This window comes from Mesoplodon mirus (assembly GCF_964341445.2).
Source record: "Mesoplodon mirus genome assembly, chromosome: 6".
In the NCBI taxonomy this organism is placed as follows: Eukaryota; Metazoa; Chordata; class Mammalia; order Artiodactyla; family Ziphiidae; genus Mesoplodon; species Mesoplodon mirus.
In genome coordinates this window covers 72884083-72903062 of record NC_138982.1, presented here as the reverse complement: position 1 = coordinate 72903062, position 18980 = coordinate 72884083, and the positions used below count along the sequence as shown (strand labels likewise).

Below are 18980 nucleotides of genomic sequence, written 5' to 3'. Positions count from 1 at the left end.
TTGTGGCCTCTCCCGTTGCGCAGCACAGGCTCCGGATGCGCAGGCCCAGCGGCCATGGCTCACGGGCCCAGCCGCTCCGCGGCATATGGGATCCTCCCAGACCGGGGCACGAACCCGTATCCCCTGCATCGGCAGGCGGACTCTCAACCACTGCGCCACCAGGGAGGCCCAAGGACTGCTTTTATGATGAGAAGAATGCTTAAAAAAAAAAAGATAAAGGTACACTAGCGCCAGAAAGGGGTAGTTATAGCAAAGAAGAATTTATAATTATTTCTCACAAGAGAAGTAAGATTAGAATGACCATGACTCTCACCAAACCAGTCTGGATTCAGTAAAGGGTAATGAAGGGAGAGGGAACAAATGACACCTATAATTGGATCAGAAGAATCAAGGGAATATTTCAGCAGAAAGAATAAAAAAGCAAAACGAGCAACTGTTAGAACCACCACAAAGGGATAATGTATAGGTCTATGCCATAAAGTTCAGCAAGAAGAGGGTGCTCTAGCATGGGATCAGAAAAGTTCTGAAAACTCCCCTGGAATTAACCATCCACGTGCATATTTCAGATAAAAACACTACATAAATAGAATTCTGCTTTTGACTTATCTATGGAAGTAGCTTTTGCCCTTGGTTAACAGCTAGAAGTGTTTGTAAACAATAAGGGCCCTTCAATATTCCTGCCTTCTCTTCCTCGCTCTTCTATCCATGAGAAACAAAAAGATAAAAAGAAGGTAGAGGCTTGCTAAGAAAAGTTGTCAAGGAGAGTTGGGGGAATGAAATCAATTTCTCACTCCTGAACCAAAACTCTGAAAAGAATTAAGCTCAAAACACATTCAGCGCCAGTGCCAAAAAATGGATAGGAACTCTGGAGGAGATTAAGGTTGCTTTTTGGCAAACAGGGGAAAAAATGAAACAAAGAGCCTCAACCAACCCTCGTACTCTGGAACCACAGACTAGTGGACATCTGTGATCTTGATCTGTGGATGCAAGGAAGCAACGGAAGAGAAACCTCAGCCAACTGTCTTCTTCCTTAACTGGCACTTCTTCACAGATATAAAAGACAGTAAGAATTTACCTTAGCACATCATATTTTAAGGATGAAAGTCCTAATCAAACAGCAGTTGGACCTGTCAAAGGCATAAATTCAATTTGCAAAGAGCTTCAGTGGAATAAAAATCTGACTCACGGGCCAATATTTGAACTCCCATAATCCCGGACAGCATATGTGGCCGGCAGTGATATTTCATTTCACAACTGAGTAAATCTGTAAAATTTGAATACTCTGGTGTCTACACCAATCTTACGCCATCACAAACGAATGAATTACTGCCATATGGATCATCAAATTGCTTCAGATTCGTTCCACTGTGAAAATCCCATTTTGAAACTCAAAACCCCACAAAACTCTTGACTAATGACTCTCCTGCTGCACTTTTAGATCATGTCCAATTTTTCTCTGTTTTAAAGAATGCTGAAATGCACAACTTTATACCTTTTTTTTCCTATACACAATTATTTCCTTAGGATGAACTACTAGATGTAAAATGGATTGGTAAACATTTTATATATTATATAAAATTTAATGATAAAACTGCCCATAGAAAGATTGTACCATTCCACAGCTTCACCAGAAATATAAGAAATGGACACCATGTTTGGTAGTATATTTTTTTAACCTTTACTAATTTGATGGGTGAAAAATGGTCTCTTAACATTGTAAATCAACTATACTCCAATAAAAAAATTTTTAATGGAAATAAAGCAGAAGCATATTAAAATAAAAAGTAAAATTCAAAAAAGTCTTGGTTTTTTTTCACATTTTTAAATTACTAGTGAAGGATGAACATTTTTTTTTTTTTTCTTTTTGCGGTATGCGGGCCTCTCACTGTTGTGGCCTCTCCCGTTGCGCAGCACAGGCTCCGGATGCGCAGGCCCAGCGGCCATGGCTCACGGGCCCAGCCGCTCCGCGGCATATGGGATCCTCCCAGACCGGGGCACGAACCCGTATCCCCTGCATCGGCAGGCGGACTCTCAACCACTGCGCCACCAGGGAGGCCCAGGATGAACATTTTTAATAGATCACTGACATTGTGCAATTTTTTTAATATGTTTCAATTGTTTTGCACATTTTTCTATTGGGTAGTCATCTTTTCCCTCAATAGTCTATGAAAGCACTTTCCATATTAAGGAAATTCACTATTTCTCTCTTTTGTGTATTATAAATATTTTCCGAGTTTGTACCTGACATTCATTTTATGATGTTTGATATATTGGACCACATATAAAGTTTCAGGACATTAATATTTTCCTTTATGGTTTATGCCTCTTGATATATGATAATTTTAAAAAATTTCTTTCATGTTATACCGACATGTAGCTTCAAGCTAGTTTAGAAAATTAAACTGGAAACGCGTAATCATCTGCCAGGAGCAGATGTCACAGAACACTGGCTTCTGTTTTCCCCAACTAAAATTTACTGGTTGAATGTCAATATAACAAAAGGAGGGAAGAAACATATGCCCCTTAGCAAGTGACATCCACTATTGCTATTCAAATGGATTGGGTAAATTCCACTAGCACTAATGAATTTGAAGTCCCTTTCTTTGAACATTTTAATTTCTCACACTGCTGTGCTTCTGAATATCTCTGTCAAAGGGCTTTCACATTCATCATCCCAATCAATTTTCAACCTGACACTGTGAGATAAGAAAGGTAGGTATCAGCTCCCCTTTGTACAGATCAGGAAACCAAGGCTCAGAAACAATACTGAACGGCCTGCCCAAGATTCTCCAACCAATAAAGCTCGCAGGATATGAAATGCAGATTTCCTGGTCTAAGGTTCTTTCCACTATACTGTGAAGAGTTCTTCTGATGACAATGCAGGAGTAGTTATAATTGCAGGAAACAGGGAATAGAGATTTATAAAGGGCATGTTCTCTGGGGAGAATAATTCTTCTATTACCCCATTCCCATTTTCTGCCTATCTTAACAGCTAACTTTATTAATGGAGAATATCTGCCTTTGCCAAATTATCAAACTAAAATAACTGATTTTGATAAAACATTTTGCTAACACTATCTGGCTTAATCCTTAAAGCAACAACATGTATAAAATCTGGATCTATAATTCCTAAAATGTATGTGATTGTGGTAATAGGATAAAGTAAAATATTACCAGGTCTAGTGTCTTTTTTCTGACACCATCAACTCTCTGACTCTCCGACACTAGGTGGGTATCCAACAATGCAATTCAGTCATGACACTAACCATCTGGAATCAGCATTAGACCTTGCAGGGCTCAGTCCCACAGACTAACCCCACTTCAGATGCCAGCCGCAAATGAGGTGCTCAGGCTACCCCCACTTCTGCCTGGCCTACTACAAATTTGGTAGTTCTGGACGTTACTTAAAACAGTAAAGATAGATTTTAATCAGTAACTATTGCAAAACGGAAAAAGAGAGCTCAGTACAGAACTGGCTTATTTTCGAATACAAGTGGAGATTTGTAGCCCAGGAGCAAGGTAGGGGTCAGTGGAGGTATAAGAGGGGATTCTGGCTAGCCCGACCTAACAGGATTCTTCCTGAAATGCAGGCCAGGGTGATCAAATATCACCCAGGGAATAGTGGTAGGCAAGGAATTTTATCAGATATTGAGGGCGATTAGATATCGAGGATGGAGATTCTGGTCAAACTGACTTAGGATTCTTGCCACAGCTGGACTCTTGAGGACAAGGCCAAAGGATGGAACCTTCGAAAAAATGGCTCAAAAGAGCCTGCTTAGAGTTTGTTTCATTAAGGAGAAAGTCTTTGTCAATTCCCACAACTCAGTTTCCAAGATTGGCTAGAATGACTCACAGAATTCAGAAAAGTGCTTTACTTACTATTACTGATTAATTATAAAGTATACAGCTCAGCCAAAATGGAAGAGATGCAAAGGGCAAGTTATAAAGGAAGATATTTACCGATGAACTACTATACTGCTAGTTAAGAATTATGTCATAGTTAATAAATGTCTAGCTATATTATTACTATAAAGAAAACATTACCATGGTATCTGAAAGGAAACACATGAGTTAACTGTCACTACTCTGTGGAAAAATATGCATATTTATGGTTAAAAATTGCATAAGTGTTCAGTTTGTCACCCCCTCTTTAAAGATGCTGGAAATACATTTTAAATAACTCATAGATAAGATTTTTGTGGAATTGTGATATTTACCCCTCTATCCTAAATTTAAAGTATACCTACACCCAACCTCAAGAAAAACTCATGTAATGTTTCACAAGTATTTTTAAGTAAACATTCAGTTTAACAGTCTAATGATACCTTTTGCTCCACCTTCAAAAACTGAGCCAGTTCTTCCACAGTTAGGTGATCTTTCTTGTCACTGTAGCTCAAAAGCAACAAATAAAGGTCCCGTCTCAATGACATCATTTTGTAAAAAACACAGAACTCTTCAAATGTCAAAGTTCCCTGATTCTCATCTGTATCAGCTTCCTGAAAGAGGCAGAGAAAATAAAAAGGCAGTGTGAGAGTTTGAAATAGGAAATTCAGTAGCTGGAAATAATATTTACTATAAAAAAGGCGAATACACATTTCACAAATGGTAAACAAGTTCTTTTCAAGCACACATGGATCAATTTTAAAACTGACTATATATTAGGCCACAAAAAAGTTTCAAATTATAAAGAATCAACCTTATAAAAACTAATTTCTCTGATCACAGTAAATTTATAAAGCAACAAACAAAGCTTAAAAAAAACTGTCTGGAAAAGTGACACATTTCTAAATAGGAAATGAAACGTACAGAAGCAAACGCATGCACTACGTGTTACAACTTGGGTGATGCAGTAGTTAAGAGAAAAACTTGAAGTTTTCAATGTATAAGCAAAATCAGAGAAGCTAATAATTCAACTCCAAAAGCTAGAAAAAAGTTAAGCTAAAGAAAATAGAAGGAAATAAATTATAAACAAAAGCAGAAAGCAATGAAATAGAAAACAAGCAGATATAACATCAAAGGTGAGCAATTAAACCAAAGCTGGTCTTTTGACAAAACTAATAAAAGAAATTTTGGACAAGACTAATCAAGAACAAAAGAGAGAAAATACATTTAATACATGATGAAAATTCTAGTCTCTCATCAGCTTCTGAACTGCGATTCAATCAAATATAATTTTTACCTATAATAGAATCTCTCTTAATTCTGCATAGGTAGCTTATTGCTCTTACAGCCATCAGCATCATTGGTACCTTTTCCTCCATAAAAGCCTGAAAAATCCATCTGGACTGATCACTAGTTGAAATTATTTGTTCCTAGTAATTATCAAGCAAGGATCTTTCGCCACGTACCTGCCTTCGGATTGGCTGAATTTGTCATAAAACCATAAAACTGTTGGGGATATATAATGAGTAACCAATCCATTTACATGATCTCCTTTATTTTAAGTGAACACAGTTGTAGCTGAGCAAAAACTGACAGGGACTGAATGGCATTTTGAAATTCATAGATGTTGTGACATATAGTCAGCTGGTATGTGGTTTTAAATACAGTTTTGAAAGTCAAAGTGTGTATAAAAATATACTTTTTTAAACTTTGCTAACTTTGGGTCAATGATGAGCAAACACTTAGACCAATATTTAAATCATACACTGTTTCTTTGTGATGCTGTTGCTGTTGCCTTCTGTCATTTTAAAGGCAGAGACAGATTGGTCTACAGAATACCAACATTTTTGGTGTTTGAGGCTCTTGGTTGTAGAGTCTTTGCATCCAAAGAAAGTAGGTCTAATGTTCATATTTCTGCCATAACTTTGTTTCAAAATATCTAACCCTGGATAGAGAGATGATACATTTTTCAAGACTTCCTTGGAAATGCCTAAACCATTAAGAGCAGTAAAACTCTAAGGTTTAAGCAATAGCATCAAAGACTTCAAAAGAAGCTATCCATACCTTAAAAGATTATTTTTTAAAAAAACCAGTTGAATCTTGCACTGCAACAAAAAGGCAAACAAAATTCCAGGAAGGCTTTAATGTCTTTACCAGCAATTCAGTAAAAAAAAAAAAAAAAAATTCCTTAAAATAATACTAAGATCTTTGTTTCCATCACTCCACCCTGAGCACTCACAGAACTCTGCTACATGCAAGACCTATGATAGAAATATTCTACATACAATAGAAGCCCAGCTGCTTCTCTAGTCACTCCCGGCTTGAGAAGTCTTTCAGTCTTTAAATTCAAGGTCATAAAAAGAGACATTACTGTTTTCTTAAAACTTCTCTAAAGCATTAACTTTGAACTTACAAGACTTTTGACATAAATATTTCCTGGTTTACCCTTTAAAACACTTATTGTATTAGAGATAAAATGTGTCTGAAGGAGGAAAAAATATAGAAGTAAAAATAGTTCAATATCTTATGTTACTTCTCTATCTTATTTCCAAAAAGTACCCCCCAAAGCATTATTTTTGTAGGTATAGACTTTGCCCTCCTATTTAAGTGTGGCCTCTCTGATTTAATCAGAGCTATATCTCCAGTACTATGAATATCTCCTATGGAAAGGAACGGCATGGGGAGGTGGGGCTTGGACCAGAACAAAAGTAAGGTGTCACAGGGAGTGCCAAGAACGTGGCAAACCTTTCCATATAGTTTAAAGACAATTCACTCTGTGACAACTCATTTCCCCTCCAAAGTCCCTCATTCCATCTCTGGTTCCTTTTATAGACTATCTCATTCCTTCCTCTTCTTTCATTTCTCTTTAGTGCAATGGGACCAAGTTCCCCCAGTGCAAACCATCTCTAGCTTCCAAGGACAAGACCACAGGACCTGTGACCATAAGAGGTCACAGATCGAAGCCATCCTCCATCTTCCATTCATTGTTGCAACTCACCCCTCATGCTGTTTCTGCCCTTACCATCTCTGATAACACGAGGTTAGAAAACAAAGGAAGTGCAACACATTAAACATCACAAAATATAACCCTTATACTTAATTTTACACACTAAAAATATCACCTACTTAGTCACTTAGAAAATCACTGCAAAACATGGATATACATATGGCTTATCTCCAAATAAGAGCATTTCCTAAATCAGTAGTCTACTAATTACTAATAATCTAACATGTCTTTGCACCAACTTTAACTTAACAGAACTCACTTCTGCACCTTAGGTGGAAGACTGAGTACAATCCCAGCTGGGGGCCACAGAATAAGTTTGGGCCCATGGATTTTCCTCCAGAACTTACCAACAGGGAAAGAGCATCTCATCTAACACCAACAAGCAGAGAAGTGAACTTCTGGAGGGCTCCCTAAATGGTAGAAGTGATACAGCACTTCTAAGCCTTATGGATTCTAAATCTTAAACTCCTCTGTAACAAAATAGAGGGCTCTTGAGGATTTCCACACGTGCTATTTTGTCACGTTACTCAGTCTTTTTTCTGATCCTCACAACAGACCATGAGGTTGGTGGATGAGATGTTATCATCCTCTTCAAGTGACTTGATCCCATTTACCCCATTATTTAAGTATCAGGTAAAATGCTTAGAATTACTCTCTAAAAATGGCAACAACAACAACAAAGCACTTTAGGAAGTGAAACTGTGGATACATGTTAAGTTTAGGAAGTTTTCCTTGATGAACTAAAATGCCTCTGTCTTCAAAGAAAAGCAAAACAATACAGAGTGGTAATATTAGCTTCCAACAAGACAAAATAGCCTTTTGAAATACCGATATCGATAACCTCCAACGTGTATTTTACATAAGGCCAATCCAATTGTGAAAATATACCTGAAACATTTGTCTGACTTTTCTTCGGGGCAGATTGACATTTAGTTTGTGCATCAATTGGTGTATCTCTTCAATGTTCAATAAGCCATCACCATTCTTATCAGCTTCCTCAAAGGTCTGCTTCACCCACTTGCAGAAAGGTCAAGAAAAACACTTGCATTTTCATCAAAATAAAAACTGCTTTCACAGAATACTCACAAGGACATTTATCATTAACACCAAACTGGAGAAGAAATTTTTTTGAGGAGGACCTGCAATCCACAGGCTCTTAGTGAGCTACTAACAGTGACAACAACAAAAGGAACTGGGGTAAGGAGAGCACATATAGGTGACTCCCTTCACTGGGAAATGAGAGTCAAACCATATTATTCTGGGAGCTTCTTTAACATTTTATCCAAACTGTTAAAGCATCTCTATGATGTGATGAGGCCCCATGTATACCAAATTTAGGCCTTATCTTCTCCATCTACGACCTTTCATCTAGTATTTTTTTTTTTACCTTCACAATACCCCTACACAACATGATCTTTTCAATTCCCTTTTCTCAGTCCCACGCTTACATTTAGAAGCTTAGACCATCTCATTCAATCTCCTCATTGTTCAGATGAGGATATAAAACTAGAAGAGAGGGAGAAATTTGGTAAGAATTAGTAAGAGAACCAGGTCCCAAACCCAGGTCTCCCTTCAACTTGGTCTAGCACTGTTTTCTCCTGCACAGAAGGCCTGTCTCTACACTGCTCCTCTTCCTATGACTAGCTTTGACAATTCTTACCTAATATCCTCAACTTCTAAATCAAGCGCATTAATAGGAACTGCAAGCCTGATATGATAGAGGTTGCTTCAAAGCTCAGGTATGATACTAGGTGCCTGAGGATATGAGTTTAGATACAAAGGATTTACATCATGTGAACTGAGATTTTAAAAGGCCCCCAGGAGGATGAGTCTTGGGTCATTTTACATAGTGAGGAAGCAGAATAACTGGTAACAAATGGATGAGTTTAAAATTCCCAGTTAAGTTTTAGCAGAGGGCTTTTTTTAAATGTATGATTCACAGTTGTTAGGGGGTAGACAACAGAAGGTAGGAATGGTATGTATATTTAGAAAACCAAATTGAGCTTCAAAATTCAAAGGGTAATGAAGAGGAAAAGAATGAAGATGATGGAAGAAAAACAGAATCAAAGTAAGGGAAAGACTGAGGTTTAAATCTAAGAAATGGGAGAATGGGAGTAGGTCAAAGGAAAGTGTCAAAGAATAACATTTGCTTATCAAACAGGTGACATCAAACTGAAAATTTTTCATTTAAGACAAGATATTAACTAACTTCCCAGTAGTAACTCAGAACACTTATACTTCTTAGGTGATTCAAACTATGATTATAGGAGATTATACCTTAGAAAGTAAAAACTAGAAAATTAGTCTTATTTCTCCTAAAGTTAAATAGAAGTGATTTTTCAATCGTAAATATCTGTTTCACATTTTGTTCCCCTTATAACATTTGAATATAACCAGCCCAGTTCTTTCAAATTCAATTGTTCCTCATAGAGTTCAGGCAGGACCTCATTATATATGATACCTGGAAATTAAAGGGTGACCCAGGACCAGGGGAAAAATAACTGAAGAATCAAAAGAGTGAAACATTTGGGCCAGTTACTAGTAAATACCTGAATCTCATTTTTTTCTGTTTTCTGGGAATACAGCACCCATTTCATGAGCTCTATTTCTTTTGACTGTGAACACTGCTCTGTGCCCCACAAAATATTTGGCCAGAGTTCAAAGAAATGAATAAATGAGTCCAAGGATGGCAGCATTTTCATCCTTTTATTCTATACTTCTTTATCAAAGCACCTCAAAGACTTCTCCAGAGAAGAAGCAGGTACAAGCAGACATTAAGCATGAATATTCTGCAGAAAAAAACCCTTTTGGGTGAGCCTGTGTCTGCAAGGCCTTCAGTCTCAACACACAAGCTGGCCTTGACAACTGGTTTAGGGGATCTGGGATTGGTAAGACAGAAACAGAGGCCGACTCAGACAAAGAAATATACACTACTTCTGATTCCATGCTAACTTGGCCCTGTGACAGTGGATCACTTACATCACCTCTTGGGGCTTCCATTTCTTCATGTATAATGTCTGTGAGCACAACTAGATGACCCTGAAGCCCCTTCCAACTGTAAGATTCTATGAAAGGAAATACCATTCTCTCTCAGTAACAGTACACATGGTATAAGATAAAACTGCAGGTAAAAGTATTCTGATACCTCAAAGTTGTTGTTCATAATTAAGACATGAGTGCCCAAGAAAACCCTGAATTAATGATTCATAGCCAATACATGATAAATTTAAGAAAAGAAATAGTAATTCTGCAAAGAAAAACTAGGAGAGTAAAAACTGAATGAAAATTACGGCCTAGTATTGTTTAATCAAAAAACTTTAGGAGAATATAAAGCATTGAACGGTATTATTTAGTGCAGGGGTGGGCAAACTTTTTCTGAAGAGGGCCTGATAATAAATATTTTAAGTTTTGCAGGCCATTTGGTCTCAATTGCAACTACTCTACTATGCCATTGTTATACAGAAGCTACCACAGATAATACATAAGTTAATTGGCATAAAATTTCATGTGCCACAAACTTTATACTTCTTTTGATTTTTTCAACCATTGAAAACCCATTGTTAGCTTAGGACCCCATATAAAAAGGTGGTGGGTCAGATTTACCTATAGGCTGCAGTTTGCAGGACCCCTGACTTATAGGGAAGGTGTAAGGCTTCAATTTACAATACCCATAAAGTCTTCTACAGGTAATAATTTCCTAAGTGGCATCAAGAGGTAAGGTGGGGGCACCAAGGAGGAGAATGAGCTGATGGAGGAATATGCCAGCAGCAGCATCTTTGCATGCTGGGACCATCGAGTTTTCAGACATCAATCTATCTGAACAGGAAAAGCAAAAGATTTGCCAATCCTTATCTCTCTTTAGCAATAACAAAAGCAGCTACTATTTATAAAATGCTTAATATGAGCTGGACAGTGTTCAAAGCACTTTGTGTATAATCAACTCATTTGATGGTCACACAATGACATAGGGCGGGCACCATCATTATCATCATCACCATGTTACAGATAAAGACTCTGAAGTAAAAGGGTTTAAGTAAGTCCCCCAAAGTTACATAGTACATGGCAGAGCTGGGGCTGGACCCAGACAGGGCAACACTGTCACGCTCCTAAACCACAATACTGTATCGCTTCTGATAGACATGAGTACTTCATCTACCTCCATTCAACATGGCCACACTGCAGAAATAACTTGAATTTCATTTTACACTGGATGGATTTTTTTTTTTTTTTTTTGTGGTACGCGGGCCTCTCACTGTTGTGGCCTCTCCCGTTGCGGAGCACAGGCTCCGGACGCGCAGGCCCAGCGGCCATGGCTCACGGGCCCAGCCACTCCGCGGCATGTGGGATCCTCCCGGACAGGGGCACGAACCCGTGTCCCCTGCATTGGCTGGCAGACTCTCAACCACTGCGCCACCAGGGAAGCCCCTGGATGGATTTTTTTCATACAACTATTTAAGATTCATTATTCTCATTATTCATTCACAGTTGAAATTTTCAGGCCTAACTGAAATGTAATGATAATGAACATATCAGCTCTGTTCTCCTCAATTAATGTTATTAAATTTACATCCAATTAAGGATGTCATTCTGATATTAAGACATTATCTAAACCCCTATCCAATTCTGACAAATCTGTATGAGGATGGTTCTCTGACTCAATATAACATTCCCTATTTTTGACATCAGCTTCCTCTTCATTATTCATTAATTTCCTGTTTCCTTTTCTTTCCTCACTGACATAAACATCAACTCTTCAATATTTCTTATAAAATTGTTCCTCTGTGTGGTTCTGGGGTACACTCACTTTCCAGACAGCATATTTTCAGAATATGAAATTCCTCAACTGTCAATCTGATTAATTCACATATGAAAACTTTCTACTGCCAGTAAACATGGACAAACAAATCATGTTCAAAAAACTATTCACCTAAGCTGGTAAAAATTCAAACTAGAGTATTGTAACTTTAGGACATTAATTGTAATCCCCAAGGTAACCACAAAGAAAACAGCTATAGAATTTATATAAATGGGATTTAAATATTTTGATACAAAAAAAAGAAGAGAGTAATGCAAGAAATAAGAGACCCAAAAAACTACAAGGCATAAAGAAAACAAATAGCACAAAAATGGATATTAATCCATATCAATAATTATTTTAATGTAAATGAATTAAACTCCCCAGTCAAAAGACAGATTGACAGAATAGACAAAAACTTATAACCCTACTACATGCTGTCTACAAGAGGCTCACTTGAGATCCAAAAACACAAACAGGTTGAAAATGAAAGGATGGAAAAAGATATTCCATGCAAATCATAAAGAAAAGAGAGCTGGGGTGGCTATACTAACATCAAAAAATAGACTTTAAATCAAAAAAAGGCTGTAAGAGACAAAGAAGGATATTATGTATTAATAGAAGTCTCAATACAGCAAGAAGATATAACAGTTATAGACATTTATGCATCTAATGACAGATCATCAAAATATATAAGGCAAAAATAGTGAAAATTGAAGAGAGAAATAATTCTACAATAATAATTGGAGACTTCAGTACCTCACTCACAATAGTGGATAGAACTAGACAGAACTAAGGAAATAAAGAATTTAAACAACACAATAAACCAACTAGATCTAACAGACATATACAGACACTCTACCCAACAATAACAGCATATACAGTCTTCCCAAGCGCACATGGGACATTTTCAGAATAGATCACATTTGAGGGCAGGAATTAAGTCTCAACAGATTTAAAAAGATAGCAGAAAGAAGGAAATAAGAAAGATGAGAACAGATATGAAGTAGAAAAACAACTGAGAAAAATCAATGAAACCAAAAGTAGTTTTATCAAAAAGATCAATAAAATTGACAAACCTTTTGTTAGATGGATGAAGAGAAAAAAAGACTCAAATTACTAAAGTCAGAAGTGAAAGTGGGGACATTACTACTGATTCTACAGAAACATAAAGGACTATAAGACACTACTATAAAAAATTATACACCAAAAAATTGAATAACCTAGATGAAATGGACAAATTCCTAGAAATATAAAACCTACCAAGACTATATCACAAATAGAAAATTTGAATAGATCTATAACTAATAAGATTGAATCAGTAATCAAAAATCTCTCAACAAAGAAAATCCCTGGACTTGATGGTTTCACTGGTGAATTCTATCAAATGTTTAAAGAACAAATACCAAAATCCTCAAATTTTTCCAAAAAAAATTAAAGTGGAGGGAACACTTCCTAACTCATTCTATGAGGTCACCAAAGGCAGACAAAGACACTACAAGATAACTACAGATCATTATCCCTTATTTACACTGATGCAAAAATCCTCAACAATATACAGTTGATCCTTGAACACCAGGGGTTTGAATTGTGTGGGTCCAGTTATATGGGAAATTTTTTTCAATAAATAAGTACTACAGTACTATACAATCTGCAGCTGGTTGAATCCACAGATGCAGAGCCTCAGATACAGAGGGCCAACTATAAAGTTATACTCAGATTTTCAACTGCTCAGGAGGTCTGCACCCCAACTCCTGCATTGTTCAAGGGTCAGCTGTACCAGCAATACAATTCAGCAGCATATTAAAAGGATTATACACCATGACCAGGTGGGATTTAGTCCTGGAATACAAGGATAGTTCAACATATAAGAATTGATCAAAGTAATATGCTGCATCAACATAATGAAGAGAAAAACCACAATCATCTCAATTGATGCAGAAAATGCATCTGACAAAATTCAACACCCTTTCACGATAAAAACACTCAATAAAATAGAAATAGAAGAAAACTACCTCAATATAATAAAAGCAATATATGAAAAAACCACAGCAAATATTATATTCAATAGTTAGAGACTGAAAGCTTTTCCTCTAAGATCAGTAACAAGACAAGGATGCCTGCCTTCACCACTTCTTCTCAGCATAGTACTAGAAGTTCTAGCCAGAGCAACTAGGCAAGAAAAAGAAATAAAAGGCATCCAAATCTGAAAGGAAGAAGTATAATTATCTGTTTGCAGATGATATGATCTTACATGTAGAAAACCTTAAAGACTGGCAGAAGACTAGAGCAATACCACACTTCTCAATAATTTCTTTTACTTTGAAAAAGTTATTTTTCATAAAAATACATTAACATGTAATAGTTTATTATAATTTTTAGTGAGATATTTTTGAAATTCTCAGATTTAATGTCTTATATGACAAATATCAATAGATTGAACCCACATAAAAATTCTTTGGAGTCTTCAGTTTTTAAAAATGCAAAAAGGGTCCTGAGATCAAAGTCCAATTATGTTAATTTCTCTTGTCAGAGATTGGTTTAGGAATGGGCCTGTAACAGCATTTCTGGCCATTGATAAGAGGTAGTCTTTTGTGGAGCTCCTGGGAAGTTTTTCTTTGCTCTTAAAAAAAAAGGGCGGGGTGGGGTGGGTTATGAGAAGAAACTTTGTTCCCTCTAGGCAGGACTTCTCTGTGTTTAGAGCTGCTGCACTTCTCTTGGACCAAAGGGTAGCCAGCTAAAGGACCAAGCCAACATGCTGAGAATGGCAGAACCTAGGTCTCTAATGACATTACTGAGCCACTGAATTAACTAACCCTGGAACCGCTCTATCTCAGATCTCTTGTTCATGAGAAAATGAATATTCTTTATTGTTTGAGGCACTGTTAGATGGTTCTGTGGCTTGCACCAGAAAGCATTCTCAATGATTCAGTATTTGTTTTTTATCAAATGTAAAGGAGTTAGGAACCAAACTAGCAGGAAAAAGCACAGAAAGTTAATTCCTATGTTTATGTTTTGTTCATTTATGAATCCCAGTTGCATTTATCTGCATGCTGTGAACACTGATGAAAAAACATCATGGCTCATCAGCTTAGACCTTTACACTGTCAACATCCTTTCAGGGGCTGAATATTTCCAGTCTGCTCCAACAGTGCCCTTGGTGAGGGATTATAGCTAGAGCAGCACAAATTTACCACCACTCTGGGAAAAAATTAGGGTGCACATTCCAATGACACCCAAGGAAGGAAGTGGTACTATTTCCTACATGGAGAGGGGGAACATGTATTCTTAAGACCATTCAAAATGTAAGGAAGGGAACCAAAGCGGTCAACGAGCCTAACACTCTCACTTTACAGATAAGGAAACTGAGGTCAGAACGGCCATACATGTCACAGATTGTGAAAGTAAATCCAGTCTCCTCAGAAGAAGTCTGCACCTCAGTTCATGCAAGCTTAAGCTTCTACATGTTCTATTCATTCATTTACTTGGGGTGGGAGTGAGGAGGAGACAGAAAGGTACTAAGGGTAAAGATAAAAACAGCAATAGGGGGCTTCCCTGGTGGCACGGTGGTTAAGAATCTGCCTGCCAATGCAGGGGACATGGGTTTGAGCCCTGGTCTGGGAAGATCCCACATGCCGTGGAGCAACTGAGCCCGTGCGCCACAACTACTGAGCCTGTGCTCTAGAGCCTGCGCGCCACAACTACCGAAGCCCGTGCGCCTGGAGTCCGTGCTCCGCAACAAGAGAAGCCACCGCAATGAGAAGCCCGCACACCACAACGAAGAGTAGCCCCCACTCGCTGCAACTAGAGAAAGCCCGCATGCAGCAACAAAGACACAATGCAACCAAAAATAAATAAATAAAAGTTAAATTAAATTAAATTAAATTTTAAAAACAGCAAGGAAAGTGGATTTAAGCCTCAAAAGTATGGGAGAAAACTATAGTCTAATCCACACACACACACACTCACACACAGTTTAGAATTAAAGTTCTAGGGAGGATATTGGTCGTGGGTCCTCTGCCTTTTGGCAAGGGAATCTTCATCACTGATGCCGGCCATCAGGTACTTGAGGCCTGTGATCCAGGTTCGGGCCTCCTCAGGGTTGGAGGTGATGAGGTCCAGGGACTCCATGTGGTTGCCATGGTAGACGGTGAAGCAGCAGCTGGGATCAAAGTTCCCCTCAGCCTGTCTGTGGAATATTTCAGACTGCCGACCCTCGGTGACTTTGTAAATGGAGTCAATAAGTACTGTGAGGAAAGAGATACACAGTTATGTGGCAGGTGAAGATATGTAGGCAAAGCAAAGTCATCTTAAAATTTAAAAATAAAATTCATTGCCTGTGAATCGTGATATTAAGCCTGAATGTGAAATACAAGCTCTGTCATTTCCTGCTAGTAAACTTCTCCATGTACTACTTTACTCTCCTGGACAAACAGACAACACCCTCGTAGGTGTTGCATCAGGATGTATTGAACTTTATGACAGGAAGACAGATATGCCCAGCAGGACAAGAAGGTTGGTAGAAAAGGGGGCTATGAATATGTCAAATGTATAGTTTATACATTTATGCAAGGAAAACATACAAAGACCTAGAGCCAACTTTGACGTTTTACAATATGCATAAAACAGCAATTAAAAATTGAAGGGGAAAAAAATTTGGTGGTAACCAAATAGCATAGCTAAAAGTGATTGGGATTTATAGAGAGAAAGCTATGATGGTAAAGGTAGAGCCGGGCTTAGAGAGGCGGAGGGGAAAACACAGTGGCAGCCCAGGGAAAGAGACATAAAGATACAGAAACATGAGGCCCACTCCACAGATGTTGAACAGGCCATTTACACTGGACTGAAAAGCTCAAGAGGGAGGGCTTCCCTGGTGGTGCAGTGGTTGAGAGTCCGCCTGCCGATGCAGGGGACACAGGTTCGTGCCCCGGTCTGGGAAGATCCCACATGCCGTGGAGCGGCTGGGCCCGTGAGCCATGGCCGCTGAGCCTGCGCGTCCGGAGCCTGTGCTCCTCAATGGGAGAGGCCACAACAGTGAGAGTCCCGTGTACCGCAAAAAAAAAAAAAAAAAAAAAAAAAAAAAGCTCAAGAGGGAGAGTAATGGGAGCTAAAGCTGGAAAGAGATAAATCGAGCTGGAGGCTAGATTATGAGGAGCTGGAGTAACAGACCTGAGATTAGTATTATTTAGGTAGTGGAGCAATGCTGCAAGTGTGTGTCAGAGAAGCACTTGCAGAGCGGATTACTTTACACTAAGACAGTATTTTTTGTTTGTTTACTTGCTTGTTTGGGGGCATGAATCAGAAGGGTTGCAATCTTACTGATGGCCCATATACACCGTCCACGCCTCTGCTCTGCCTTAATGGCACGGCCCCAATTCGTCTTTCTAACTCATTCTCCACATGACTCACAGGGAAATGAGCCTATGCCCAGCCCCTGGGCAAGTTCTAGTGGGTCCAAGCCAGTGGGGTGGTCCAAGCCAGTGGGGTGGTCCCACTCCTATGTCCTATGATTGCTTTAGGTGTGGGAACATAACCCAGTTCTAACCAAGGAGACATGGGCACCCTGCTTTGAGAGAAGCGTGTGGAAAGGGGTTCTTCCCTCTTGAAAAGGAAGCACTGAAGAGAAGGTCCTTTTCTGCATCTTCACATCCTATCAGCTGTGAAGCCAGGTTGCTGCTGCCTCGATTACGATGTCAACACGCAAGGGACAGAGCCAAGGGCACTCAGGGAAAACAGAGCTAGAGACTCAACGTCCCGTGCCTGAGGCCGGGCAATCTGCGGTTCTTGTTATGTGAGAGAATAAATTTGTGTATCACGTAAGCCTAATTAGTCAAGGCGGTCTATGAGTTGAAGAGGAAAGCATCTTCTCTGATAGGGGCAGAAGAAACTAGCAAAATGGAGCTTGGTTAGGAGACTTTGCAGTAGGCCACCGGAAAGGTGAAGAGACCCTGGACGAAGAAGACCCCTGTGAAAACAGGAGGGAGGAAGCAGCTGAGAGAGACACTACAGGGGACTCAGCAAGGACTTGGTGCTGAGTGTAGAAGGTGTGGGAGAGAGGCTTTACAGAGGAGACGGATCAACACTACTTTACTTGATATCACTGAAACAATTTTGTTCATTCATTCATCAGTTAACTGTGCTCAGAATATGTCAAAACACTTTAAATCCCACTGGATTTATGATGTCCTTTACTTTTTATAGGAAAGTAAAAGACCTCAAGTTATAAAACCTCATATCCCAACTAAAAAAATACATCTCCAGTACAGGGGAAATATTACCATTTACAGCACTCATGGATAAGAAAACTTTTTATGGATTTAAATTCCTCCAAAGAATTAACAAAAGTAAAAATGGTCATCACTTATTCTGTCTCTTCACATTCTCTAACAACTGACCCTTAAACTTGCAAAAATATGAAAAGTCTACGGATCTGAAGCTTCAGAGCCCACCCAATAGAACCCATGTGTTACTCTGTCAAGCCAAACAGAGAATTCAAAAGTTAGTCTTACTTTTTGCCTTCTCACTCTTCCTAGACGGTCTCCATCGGAGGCGGGTCCGGTGCTCATCCAGGTAAAAGAGCCGGACGAGCCCCTTGGTCCCACGCTTCAGTTTGATCATCTGTGTCCCGGACTGCATTACACTCATGCATCTTTCAACTGCAAACAAGATTAGAGTACATTCAGCTCTCACACAATGCAGGTGAGTCCTGGTGTTAGAAACCTTACTGTCAAATAAAACTTCTGATCACACCCTAAAGGCTCAAGATCCAGAAGACAAACTTAGAAGAGGTAACCTGAACAGAGAGTTGTTAAAGAATTGATTAATCAGGCTTAAACCAGTAAAAAGCCTTACTGATAGAAATAAAATTCTACTTCTAGATAAACAAAGCATTACTGTTCAACAAAGCATCTTTTGTTCTAGCTGGCAACATGCTTTTTGGTATAAGATCAATGATAATTTGGTGCTTGAATTTATGTTCGTAAAGCAAGTTCTCAGACTTCATGTTAAAACTTGTGAGTTTTTGGGCTTCCCTGGTGGCGCAGTTGTTGAGAGTCTGCCTGCCGATGCAGGGGACACGGGTTTGTGCCCCGGTCTGGGAAGATCCCACATGCCGCGGAGCGGCTGGGCCCGTGAGCCATGGCTGCTGAGCCTGCGCGTCCGGAGCCTGTGCTCCGCAATGGGAGAGGCCACAACAGTGAGAGGCCCGCGTACCGCAAAAAAACAAAAAAAAACAGCAAAAAGAACTTGTGAGTTTTTATATAGCCAGCAGTAAAAACATCTTATGATAACGCTTCA

General features: G+C 38.9%; 1 protein-coding gene across 1 annotated transcript in view; it reads right to left on the bottom strand.

Annotated features, from left to right (window-relative positions):
* The window catches only part of PLCH1 (phospholipase C eta 1), a 237608-nt gene that overhangs the window by 85445 nt on the left and 133183 nt on the right, over positions 1 to 18980 (bottom strand). The window contains exons 3-6 of the mRNA XM_082626141.1: positions 18194 to 18340; positions 15687 to 15931; positions 7778 to 7906; positions 4326 to 4496 (exon numbers count right to left, since the gene is read on the bottom strand). Of these exons, the coding sequence (XP_082482267.1) occupies positions 4326 to 4496; positions 7778 to 7906; positions 15687 to 15931; positions 18194 to 18340 (692 nt within the window). The remainder of the gene's footprint in view (positions 1 to 4325; positions 4497 to 7777; positions 7907 to 15686; positions 15932 to 18193; positions 18341 to 18980) is intronic.